This window comes from Lepidochelys kempii, chromosome 8 (assembly GCF_965140265.1).
Source record: "Lepidochelys kempii isolate rLepKem1 chromosome 8, rLepKem1.hap2, whole genome shotgun sequence".
NCBI lineage: Eukaryota > Metazoa > Chordata > Testudines > Cheloniidae > Lepidochelys > Lepidochelys kempii.
Genome location: NC_133263.1, coordinates 106,382,208 through 106,394,263, shown reverse-complemented (window position 1 = coordinate 106,394,263; position 12,056 = coordinate 106,382,208). Strand labels below are relative to the sequence as shown.

The 12,056-nt window shown below is 58.7% G+C and overlaps 1 protein-coding gene across 6 annotated transcripts in view; it reads left to right on the top strand.

Moving 5' to 3' along the window:
- The window catches only part of DMAP1 (DNA methyltransferase 1 associated protein 1), a 53,382-nt gene extending 43,054 nt beyond the window's left edge, over positions 1–10,328 (top strand). For 5 of the 6 annotated variants that reach the window (XM_073357953.1, XM_073357956.1, XM_073357952.1 and 2 more), the window contains exons 9-11: positions 3,228–3,300; positions 5,289–5,572; positions 9,942–10,328. In XM_073357953.1, the coding sequence (XP_073214054.1) occupies positions 3,228–3,300; positions 5,289–5,572; positions 9,942–10,001 (417 nt within the window). In that variant the 3' untranslated portion in view covers positions 10,002–10,328. Of the gene's footprint in view, positions 1–3,227; positions 3,301–4,605; positions 4,776–5,288; positions 5,573–9,941 lie in introns of those variants that run through there. The other variant, XM_073357958.1, reaches the window with a different exon arrangement.
- Positions 10,329–12,056: the final 1,728 nt, after the last annotated feature.

The window sequence follows — 12,056 nt, the reverse complement described above, 5'->3', positions numbered from 1 at the left end:
CAGCCCCGCAACCTGAAGCAAATACTCACGAACAACCACATACCACACAACAGAACCACTAACCCAGGAACTTATCCTTGCAACAAAGCCCGTTGCCAATTGTGCCCACATATCTATTCAGGGGACACCATCACAGGGCCTAATAACATCAGCCACACTATCAGAGGCTCGTTCACCTGCACATCCACCAATGTGATCTATGCCATCATGTGCCAGCAATGCCCCTCTGCCATGTACATTGGTCAAACTGGACAGTCTCTACGTAAAAGAATAAATGGACACAAATCAGATGTCAAGAATTATAACATTCATAAACCAGTCGGAGAACACTTCAATCTCTCTGGTCACGCAATCACAGACATGAAGGTCGCTATCTTAAAACAAAAAAACTTCAAATCCAGACTCCAGCGAGAAACTGCTGAATTGGAATTCATTTGCAAATTGGATACTATTAATTTAGGCTTAAATAGAGACTGGGAGTGGCTAAGTCATTATGCAAGGTAGCCTGTTTCCTCTTGTTTTTTCCTACCCCCCCCCCCCAGATGTTCTGGTTTAACTTGGATTTAAACCTGGAGAATGGTCAGTTTAGATGAGCTATTACCAGCAGGAGAGTGAGTTTGTGTGTGTATGGGGGTGGGGGGGATGTGAGAAAACCTTGATCTATGCAGGAAATAGCCCGACTTGATTATGTAAAGAGTTGTCACTTTGGATGGGCTAGCACCAGCAGGAGAGTGAATTTGTGTGGGGGGGTGGAGGGTGAGAAAACCTGGATTTGTGCTGGAAATGGCCCACCTGTTGATCACTTTAGATAAGCTATTACCAGCAGGACAGTGGGGTGGGAGGAGGTATTGTTTCATGATTTCTGTGTGTATATAAAGTCTGCTGCAGTTTCCACGGTAAACATCTGATGAAGTGAGCTGTAGCTCACGAAAGCTCATGCTCAAATAAATTGGTTAGTCTCTAAGGTGCCACAAGTCCTCCTTTTCTTTTAGCACCTTTGTTGGCTAGTGATCCCGCTGCCTGCTGGGCAGGTTTCCTGCTTCTCAGGTACTTAATTTTTGTTTCTAAAGACACAGAATCTAACAGGAAAGTTGCTTCTCAGATTCTTTCTTGGTCTGGCCGATTATATTTTACTTGCCAGAGGTTGTGTTCCTTCCTATTATCTTCACTAGGGTTGGATTTCCAAATTTTAAAAGATGCCTTTTTGCCTCTAATGGCCCCCGTGACTCTGCAGTTCAGCCATGGTGCCGTTCTTTTGGCACTCGACCGTCTCTTTTGATTTGGGGTGTAATTGAATCTGAGCCTCTCTCTAGTGGTTTTACGGGGTTTCCCTGCTGCTTGCAGGCTTTTTACCCTGTGGCTCCTCTCTTTAATTTCCATCTAACTAGTGTCCCCGTCCTGGCGTCATTCCCCTTTTTAAAGGTTTCAGAGTAACAGCCGTGTTAGTCTGTATCCGCAAAAAGAAAAGGAGTACTTGTGGCACCTTCGAGACTAACCAATTTATTTGAGCATAAGCTTCCATGAGTTACAGCTCACTTCAATCCGATGAAGTGAGCTGTAGCTCACGGAAGCTTATGCTCAAATAAATTGGTTAGTCTCGAAGGTGCCACAAGTCCTCCTTTCCTCCCTGTTTTAAAGTTAACATGTAACTTTGCATCCTGTGCATTGGTCTGGGCTGATTCAGCCAGTTGCACGTGGCCCTCCTTGTTGCCATGTGACAATACGCATCATCGTAGTGTCTGCAATCCCCACACTCCTGACTGATGTGGGTCCCTAAGTCAGGGAAGGATTCTCCGGGGCACAGGTGACTCTCGCTAGGTGTCACACCCAGTCTGTGGTGCAACTGGGAAGTGAACCCCAGTCCAGTGTCCTAGCCACTAGGCCATCCTGCCTACCTTGCTGGTGTGTGTGTTGATAGCCCTGATTATTTCATGGTCCCTAGCACATCACTGAATCATTCTGCCTGTTGACAACCTTGGGCAGAGCATGGAGATGGAGCTCCCTGTTCCCACGGTAGCTGGTCCCTTCTGGGCACAACTCGCAGTGGTCTGGGTGGGAAGCATGCGTTGTGTTGTGGGGGCCGTGCCCATCCTGGCTGGTCACCTAGCATTGACAAGGCATAGGAGGCACTATGGACTTCTCAGCTTCCTTCTCTGTGAGAGCAAAACTCCCCTGACTGAGAGCGTGGCTGGCCCCTTGGCGTGTGGTGCTGGAATCCTGTTCTCACCCGCAGGGCTGCCCAGAGGATTCAGGGGGCCTGGGGCAAAGCAATTTCGGCGGCTCTTTAATTAATTAAGCGCCTTTTTCATTTTGACTCAGCCGGCGGTGCTCCGAGTCTTCGGCGGCATTTCGGTGGCGGGTCCTTCACTCGCTCTGCGTGTGTTCGGCGGCACTGAAGGACCCACCACCGAAGACACTTTTGAATACTATATTCTCGTGGGGGCCCCTGTGAGGCCCAGGGCCTGGGGCACATTGCCCCACTTGCCCCCCCCCTCCTCTGGGCGGCCCTGCTCGCCCGGCGTGTTTGGGCTGGTTTGGTGTGAGCAGCTAGAGCCCAAAGGGAATGCGGACGAGACCCTGCTAAGTGTATGCATTCTTCCTCCTGTGGCCCACTCGCATTCCCTTTCATAGCTCACACCTGATGATTTCTCACTCCCCTAGCCCCTTAGCTCCAATGTAAATGTGTGTTCACACTTCCGCCAGTCAAGTAACTGTGCGCTCTGTCTCTCCCTTTGTTATACAGCCCGCTCTGTAAATGAATCCCACAGGTCTGGGGCTCAGCAGGGACCACGAGAAGTGAGTCTGTTAGCGCATGAGTCTAATCAAGGCGGCTAAAGCGAATAAAGTAGGGCAGCATTGCACATTAGCCGCTGTGTAAATGAGCCCTTTGATGGGCCAGGCGCTGCGGGAGCGGGTTTGAAGCTAAGAAGAACTTTTGTTGTTAATTCAGTGACATGTGGAAGCTGTAAAACAGTGCGTCTTGCACACACACACAAGGGAAAATAAAAGCCCTCACGACCAGGCTTTTCAATACCTGCCCTCAGACCTAGTCTGAAAACTTTCAGCCCCTGGCTCCCTCTTCTACCACTTGATTTTCCTTTCTCTCGCTTCCTTTCTTTTTTTTCCCCCTGCACTATAAAAAGAAAAGCTCTCTTGCCTTTTGAACTAGATGGCTGTGAGTGAGGGCTAACTTGGAGCTGTGTGGCTCTGTTACCTTTATGTTCCAGATGAAACTGCCAAGCTCGGTGGGACAGAAGAAGATTAAAGCCCTGGAGCAGATGCTGATGGAACTAGGAGTAGGTGAGTAAAGGGGGCATGCTAGAGAGAAAGAGACACACAGCGCAAGCCTTTGTAGTCTAGATAGGCTATTTTTTCCCCTAGTAATACAGCCAGTTTCTTAAATAACAGTATGTGAATGGGTTTTAAAATAATATTTTACGTTTTTTTTAAAAAAGGGCAAAAGCCAGAACAAGATGCACAGGGATTTTTCCCCCCCTCCCAGAAGAAAACTGGTTTAAAAGGGCCTTTGTCTCTCTTGTTTTGGGCTGTTTTAACCATCAAGAGCGGAAGCACAGCCCTGAGAAGGCCAGTCTCAGCCGTGCCTGCTAAGGGTGCTAGTGGCCATGGCATGTGCATTGTTCAGGGGTGCCCTGGCTCGCTTTCAAGCTTACTTTCCTCCTAATTTACTGCTCCTGGTGGCAAGTCCAGAATGCCTCTGGGGCTGTGCAGCTCCGTTTTGTAGCTGGCCTGCTGGGTGACTCTCCGGCGGGCCACCGCTGAGCGGCGAGTAAACCCACATCCCTCGCTCTTGAACTCTGGTGGCTTCACAGCGGAGAGGCACGTTCGCGTCGCACATACAATGCTCGCTCCTCGCTAGGGGTGGCCGGAGCGCAGCCCACAGAGTTCTGCGCTGCGCCCAGCCGCTGAAATCCATTCGCCGGCGCACCCGAAGGGGCGCCGGAGCCCAGCATGCAATGTTCCACCCCCCAAAAAAGCAAAGCTTCTGAGGTTTGGCAGAGGTCACTGAGCATGCTCAGTAACTACATGGCCTAGCCGTTGTTAGTGCTCAGACGTCATCGTCTGTGGCCTGTTGTAATGCCTCGGAAGCAGCGTTGGCTATGGGCAGCGCTAAAGGCCCTAGTCACAGGGTCCCCCCCGTGCCACACTAGCACTGCCAGGCTGGTATAGAATCCCCGTGGGGGCACCGACAAAGCCCCCCATCCTGCCCACACAATCAAGGTGTGTCGGTTGTTTTTCCGGCTTAAAAGAGCAGATGCTAATCCAGGGAAAGCTGGGGGGCGCTGTGAGAGCAGTGAGAGGACATGAGGGACGCTGGGGGTGGGGTCACAGGCTTCAGACAGCTTCAGTGCAGGAGAAGGAGCAATGGCCGGGGACAGTCCTTGGCCGCTGCCCAGTGGCCCGGCGTGCAGAGTCTCTCAGGGCAGGTAGCAAAGGCCCCATTGCAACAGAGGAGCTGCTAGAAGCTGGCTGGGCCTGTGAAGTTGGAGCAGAGCATGGCTCCCACCTGCGCTCTCGGGGCAGCCTTGGGAGCTGCCTGGGCCAGTTCATGGCAGCGGTTCTGCACCTCTGCCTTCCCCCGCTAAGGTAGAAGAGTTCCTGCTGCCCTTGGCGCGCTCCGGCATGGCCACACGCCAGGTCAGCGCGGTGCAGGGGGAAGGAGCCGGGTCGGGAGCCCGGCATGCAGGCAATGCTGCGTGGAGAGGGATCGGCCTGTGGATTTTCTCCCCCACTTCAGGCGTTGCTCTTCTGAAATTGTGAGCTCTTCATAGCACTCTGGGGGTGGGATCTAGGTACGGGGTGGTGACGTGGGAGACACGGCTGTAACACAGGGCCATGATGGGCAATAGCAGAGCTAGCATCCAGGCCAGGCTAATGGCCTCAGTCCTGCCCTGGAGGCAGAGGGGATGTCAGTCCTGGGCCTCTACCAACAAGGGGACCAGCTGGGGTTTGTATTGTCAACACCTGTCCACTGGGAACTGGCCTGAGACCCAAACTCAGCTCGCAGGTCCGAGGTGGAAGCCATGGCCAAGCCCTCCTGCCTGGAGTTGGATTTGAACCAGCGTCCCAGAGAGGAAAGGCTACTGGGCCCCGACCTGGCTAGGTTGCTTTTTAATCCCCTGGCCAGGGCCCTCAGAGCTCTCCAGCCCTGTTAACTGCTGGGAATGAGGCCCCAGCAGTGGGTGTGGGCATGGGAGCTGGGGTGTCTCCCCACTCCCAGGGCCGGACTGGCCGGGGTCTCCAGCTCTGAGCTCCCTTTGCTCCCCCAGATCTCAGCCCCATGCCGACGGAGGAGATCGTGCAGATGTTCAACGAGCTGCGGAGCGACCTGGTGCTGCTCTATGAGCTGAAGCAGGCCTTTGCCAACTGCGAGTACGAGTTGCAGATGCTGCGTCACCGGCACGAGGCGCTGGCCAAGGCGGGCAGCCTGGGCCCCGTCGGCATGGAGGGGGCCCGCGCAGACGGGCAGGCCGGGCTCAGCGCAGAGGAGGGCAAGGGAGACGCCAAGGACCAGATCATCGATGTGGTTGGAGCACCATTGACCCCGAACTCAGTGAGTAGGCAGATGGGGGCGTCTGGAGGTGGGTCCCCGCTCAGGCCTGCGCCAGGGATTGCATTCTGAGCCATGCTGGGGGCTCTGCCGTCTCTCCCTCCAGGGGCGAGCGTTGGCGGGAGCACAGCGCGCCCTTCAGCCGAGGCTCCAAGTCTGCTCTTGGAGTGCCCACCCCGTGCCTGGCCCTGCCCTTGGTGGCACGCGTGGGCCGGCAGTGGTTCCTGCACCCCGCGTGGGGGGGGCATTGCAGGGAGCTGGCAGAGGCAGGAGCGGGGATGGTACCTACCTGTCCCTGGTGAGACGCAGCCCTGTGCGGGAGGAGAAGCAAAGGCAAGCGAGTGGGACCTCGTGACATGAGCTGTGGGCCGTGGACGAGCTCCTCCCCTGGTGAGCTCCAGCGACGCCCCGGGCAGGGGGCGTGGGCAGGAGGGAGGGGCCTGAAGACTGGAGGGGAGGAGCCTGTGAAAGCGCTGGGACAGGAGACCCAGGGTGCTGAATGCCCCGGGAAAGCTGAAAGTCGGGCGCATGCCCTGTCCGGGGCTGAGCAAATGGAGTGGCCCCTGTCTCCCCGCAGCTGCCCCCCAGTGCAGAGTGCTGTGAACGGTATGTCCCTGGGGGGTCCGCAGCCCTCCCACCCCCAAAGGACAAGCCTGGCCTGCCCTGTGCAGCCCCGAGCGCTGTCCGAGGTGGCGAAGCTCCCTGATGGAAACTCGCCCTGGGCACAGCGTGCTGTAGATACTCTGCCCCGGGACCGGACCGGCCTTTCCCTTTTCCAAAGGCGAACGTAGTCCGAGGCGTTGAGAACACCTTATCTGTCAACGACAGAGGTGACACGTTCATCTGGACTTGAGTAATGTCCTGTTCTCCTGTGACAATCTGGAGTTGTAAGGCAGCGTTCCGCTGAGGCAGGCTCATGTTTGCAGAGGAGACTTCTGAATTTCTTCGCTGCGTTCAATCTCTGTGGGAGCGTGAAATCTCCACCCTCCCTGGGGTCCGGGAAGGGCGAGGCTGCAGCCATTCCAGGCGGATTCACAGCACACTCGCTGTCCCCGGAGACCAAACAGGAGTGCGGATGGTGGGGGGGCGGGCGGGTTTGTGTGTCTCCAGCCATATTCTGCCTTGGTGCCTCTGCCTGGAATTGCAAACAAAGAGGCGAGGCCGGCAGCATTGAGAGGGTTAAAATGACCTGGTCTCTGGCATATTTGAAAGAAATATAATCAAGTTAATTCACTGCAAGGCAAATTCGGTACCTAAAGGGCCCCCCATGTTAAATACAGCTCTGACCTTTACCGGCTGATTACACAAAGACGACACAATTAGATTAGTCCAAGACAAAAGGTCAAGCGCATTCACACTGTGACCATTTTATGCTACCTTTGGAGGGGAAAAAATCACATCCCAGCTGAAGGGTATCTGGGGGAAGAGCAGGCTTGTGCTGCTGCTCCCCGGCCGGCTGGCTGGCTGCAGGTGTGCTGGGCGAAGGTGCACCCAGCGCTTCACCAGAGCTGCCCCCGTGTCTGTCGCCCAGCCCACTCCCTGGCAGGATGTGTGCTCGGGGGCTGCTGGGCACAGGAATAACCAGCCACCGGCAGAGCAGGGTTTGGCACCATGCTGGAGATACCGGAGCCTGGCCACGCAGATGGGCTCTGCCAGGGACACCGGGCAGCCTCCCGCTCCTGGCAGGACTGCTCTCTCCATGCAGAGCCGGCTGAGCCCCTGGGGCAGACGAAGGGCTGAGCCAGCCTGGGGCAGGGCCTGCTGCGTGGCTGGAGGGTGTTACAGGTACCAGCCGGCCTGACTCTCGCCTAATGTTTATAGTCCAGTAGCTTCCGAGGGCCCTTCCCAGGATCAGGGACATGCTCCGAAAGGGGCTGCACGAATGCAGGAGGTGGCATGGTCCCACAGCATGGATTGAGCCCCCGAACCAGCACCTCCTGGGGGAGCTAGTTGTTACTGTCCCCGTGTGGCAGCTTGGGGAACTGAGGCCCAGGGCGAGGAAGCGACGTGCTCAGGGTGTCGGTGGCAGAGCACAGCCCTGACTTCCAGCCTGGACCGTCTTCCCAAGGCCACCCTTCCTCCTTGGGAAGCCCCTGTTGGCGCTGAGTGTTCGCAAGGAGCCTGGCAGCGCCGCCGAGCTTGGGGACAGGGCTGAGAGCCCAGCGCTGGCTGTGCTGAGGGACCCCATTGTCGCCTGTGACCCCGCTCTCAGCTGTGTGAGGTGGGAGCTTGGCCCAGGCAGGGCCTTTCCTCTCCGGGAGACACCGGCTCGGCTCTCCTGTGTGTTGCAGAGGGAGGGGAGAGGGCTGCAGGAATCCTGTTGGGAGTCCCACCCCTCCACCCATGTGACAATGCTGGGGTGGTCTTGCCCTGGTGTCCCACGGGCAGCAGCCTGTCCTTGGCCTCTCTTCTCTGCCAGCCCTGCAGCTGCCCGGGGCGGTGTCTGCCAGCCAAGGGGAATCTGCTGCGGGTTAGCTCAGGGGAGCACGTTGCAGGAGTGCTCTGCTCTTTTTGTGGGGGGTGGGGTGGGGAGGCAGCAGCCTGTCCTGCACGGTGATATGTGGCGAGACACTGAGTCTAGCTGGTGGGAAGCCTGGTGCCAGGGCAACCCTGCCATATCCCTCGGGTCCTCCCTACCACTCCAGCTTGGCTGTCCTCCGTGGTGGGGTGGTGTCCAGCTCCGGCCATTAAATCCAAGCCAGGGTCCCCCCAGTGCAGCGTGTTGCTGACCCAGGAGGGACTTCCCTGCAGGCCTTGGGGAGGTGAAAGGTGAGCCGAACTTGGAACAAATTAGTTCCAAGCAGAAGTTCAGCCAGTTACTCCAGATTAGAACCTTTGAATTGTGCGACTCAGACTCCACTCACTGATCCGTAATGAGTTGACTCTCAGAATTCCTGGCTTTGTTCCCAAGCTCGCAAGTCAGCCCGTTAATGGGGAAAGGAAAAGACCTTGAGTGTAAGAAGTCTCGGGTTCAGAGTCGGAATTATTTGACTTTTAAGCTTCCTTTATCTGAACTCCTGCTGACTTCTTGTTTTCTGAGCCAGTTTGAAAGCTAGAAGTTACATTGTTAAGATCAATCATTCTCTCTTTCCAGATGGAGTTAGAATATCTGCCTTGTTATATATTTATATAGACGTTACATCTATTCTGGGCTGTGTGTGTTTAGCCCTTTTCAAACCCTTCCTTGCCATTCAAAGCAGCTAGACTTGTAGGCTTGTGTAAATTATAATGTAAACCATTTTTTTAACCAGACCGTTCACAATGTTGCCCAAGGCGACTGGAGGAGCCATGCCACGGACGGCAAGAGGAGGGTGATTAATATGAATTTGTGACACATTTGAAAGATGGGTCTTTTGCCATATACAGATGATCAGACGCACACGCGCTTCCCCATCAATTCCATGCCCTGCCAGCGAAGCCGCCAAGCCCTGGCTCCTTTGTTTGCGGGCTGGGGTTTGATTTTAAATGCATCTGTGGGCCTCTCAATTTCCAAGGATTTGATTTGATTTTTTATAGGGCTTCTATTCACGCTGTTGGGCGAGTTCTTTGGCCCTGTTATTTCTCTGAAAATGGAGCCTTAAGAGGCAGCCGGGCCGAGGCCTCTGAGGAAATCCCCGTGGGTGTGGTTTTAACGCTGAGCAGTGCAGACTGCCCCTGCAGAGTCCCCCATGCACACGGGGGTTCGGGGCGGGGTGTCTGCTGGGTGCGATTCCCCGCTGGGTCTGGCACAGGTGGCCTGTGCAGCCCCGAGGAGCAGTGGCCTTTGCGGGGAGCCTGGCTGCACCAGGCTTCCATGCAGTCTGCCGGGTCTCTGCTCCTGGACTGCAGGAGTCTCGCTAGCTGCCTTCGTGCCCCCTGGGGACTGGGTGCTGTCCCGGGTGTGGGCAGCACTGCCTCTGCCCAGCTGGGAGCGCTCCATAGCTGAGCGCTCAGCTCTCCCGTCCCACGCTTGTGCCCTCCAGTTCTGATTTCAGCAGGATACGGCGCGCCTCTCCCTCCCGTCTGGGCTGCATCGGCCACGGGGCTGGGTACCACGCAGAACGCGCCTGGCCGTCGTGCAGCGTGCCCTGCGTTGGGGCTGCCAGCTGGGGGCCCATGTCCCTTGGGAGGGGAATTTCCTGCCTGCCACGAGTGGGCTCAGCTGCCCAGCTGCACGCTGGGGCTCGGTGAAGGGTTAATCTCACGTCTGGCTCCAGGCAGTAGCCTCTGGGCCCAATCTGCTGTGTGGTCAAGGAGGCCCCAGCTCGTGGCATGGCGTGGCTCCTGCTGGCCTAGCCCCCAGGCCGCAGCGGCTCTGAGACAGGCGGGTGGGCTGAGTGCTCCGACCCCGCTGACCCTGCTTCTCTTTTGTTTCCCTTCTCCCCTGGAGCAGAGAAAACGCCGGGAGTCGGCCTCCAGCTCCTCCTCCATCAAGAAGGTGAAGAAGCCGTGAGCCCTGTCGGCGCAGTGCGGCCGGCTGGGTCAGCACTGGGCCGCGACTTCAGACTGGGAGCCGGGCAGGGAAGGGCCTTGCCTGGGGAAGGATTCCAGCCAGAGCCGTTCCCTTCCCAGCACTGCCTGCCCCCACACCCCTGTGCTGCCAGCAGGCCTTGGGTGACGCTGCTTCCTGCCCCCAGCAGTGGGGCCGCGAGAGCTGCAGGGAAGCTGGGCAGGTGGCCCGAGCCGTGCGGGTGGCCATGCTGCACCTGCGGGCCTGGCCCGGTGGGCTCTGACATGCTGGATTTGTGTGTGTCCTTGTAAATACAGCCCTGTCCCCCTGCCCCCGTGTGTGTCCTCATTAGCCTGGGGTGTGGGATCACTCCTAGCACCCTGCTGAGCTCTGGCACGGAGGGGGCAGTTCTTTCTGCCTTGCCCCCTGGCCCTGCGGGCCATGCAGGGAGCGGGGCAGAGGTGGCTGAGGCTTGGCACTATTTGTTCTGGAGTCCCGGCTTCCCGCCCCCTTGCAGCTGGCCTGCCACTGAGATGCCGCCCGTCTGTGGCCTCCCAGGCAGGCTGGGTGGGGCAGCCTCGGCCCCTGGCTCCTGGCATGGCTGAGCGGGAGGGGGGGCTGCTCCCCCCAGCGCTGGAGGGCCAGGCCGCTCTTTAGCCACCCCTAGGCCAGGGGCAGGAGCTAGGCCCCCCTGGGCCGACCCCAGCCCTGGCCCTCGCATGGCTCGGGCCTGGCTGCTCTCCCGTGGCCTGCGCATGGCTGCCCGCGCATGGCTCTGCCCGTGGCCTGCGAGGTGCCAGCTCCGGGGGGCCTGAGCCCCCTGCTGCGTGGAGCCTTGGCCGTGCTTCGCGAGATGGGGTATCTGGCCCCGCCAGCGTGGCACTGTGCAGGCCTGGGCGGTTCTGCGTGTCGCCGTCACACCGGTGTCAAGCCCAGTGCGTCACCCCGTGGCCCTGCTAGCAGATCGTGGGCACCGCCTCCCTCCCCTCTCTTCCCACTGCTCCCCCGCAGCCCAGCCCCTGCGCACCCGTCTTGGCCCCGCAGCGTGGGACTCAGCAGCCGGGGGGTGTCCTGGGTCTTTAACTGCCCCACTCTCTCCCTCCAGCCCGTGTGGGGCCTCCAGCATGAGCCTCTGGCTGCCCACCCCCAGGTCCGGGGCAGAGCTGAGGGCTGCCCTAGCCCTGACCGCGGGGAGCCCCTGGGGACAGGGGGCTGACGCCTAGAAGCTGTGCTGCAAAGTCCCCACAGCCGGGAGTGGGGGCTTGTCTGGGGCTCGCTGGGAAAATGGCATCTCACATTCCCTCCTCACCAGGTAGCCCCCCCACGGCCTGGCTGTGGGGCAGGGCCTAGCTCTGAGCCCGGGCCTGGGCACTCCAGTACTCGGGCCTGGCTGGCTAGTGCCCTGTACCCGCAGCTGTCGCTGGCAGGCTGCAGGGCGTGTCCCCCCCTGCCTGGGCCGGAGAGCCAGAGCAGAGCGAGGGGCAGCCCCCAGGCCATGGGCTGAGAGCTGGGCTGGAGGCTGCTTTGCCCTGCACACAGTGGGGGCCCGGCGATGGGGCAGCTCCTCCCGTGGGGCCGTGCCCATGGGGCCCAAGAGCCCTACCAGCGCTGTGGGTGGAGACGAGTTTGTAGGGACGAGTCCACGGCCTCCAAGCCCTTGCCTCAGCTGCCCTTCCTCCTGGCCCAGGGCATGCTCACCTTGCCCCCCTTCTCCTCTTTCCCCCTCCCCCCTGGGGAGCCGGTCCCTGCCTGGGGGCACCAGGCTGATCCCCCTGAGCCTCCCCCACCCCACGCGCAGGGGCAGGAGCTGGCTAGGGGCCCTTTAACTGCCAGCCCTAAAACACCCACCTGGGCACCAAGCTGGGCACTGGCCTGTGAACCCAGAACCCCTGGCGCTGCCGGCTGCGAGCTGCCCGCAGTGACAGCCCCGGGGCCGGCATTGGGCTGGCCCAGGAGGCTCCGCTGGGCGCGTAGCAAACAGGGAACATGGGGGCTGTGGGCCCAGGGCGGGCACAGCTCGGGTGCAGCATCTCCCCTTCCATCACAGCAGCCTGGCCC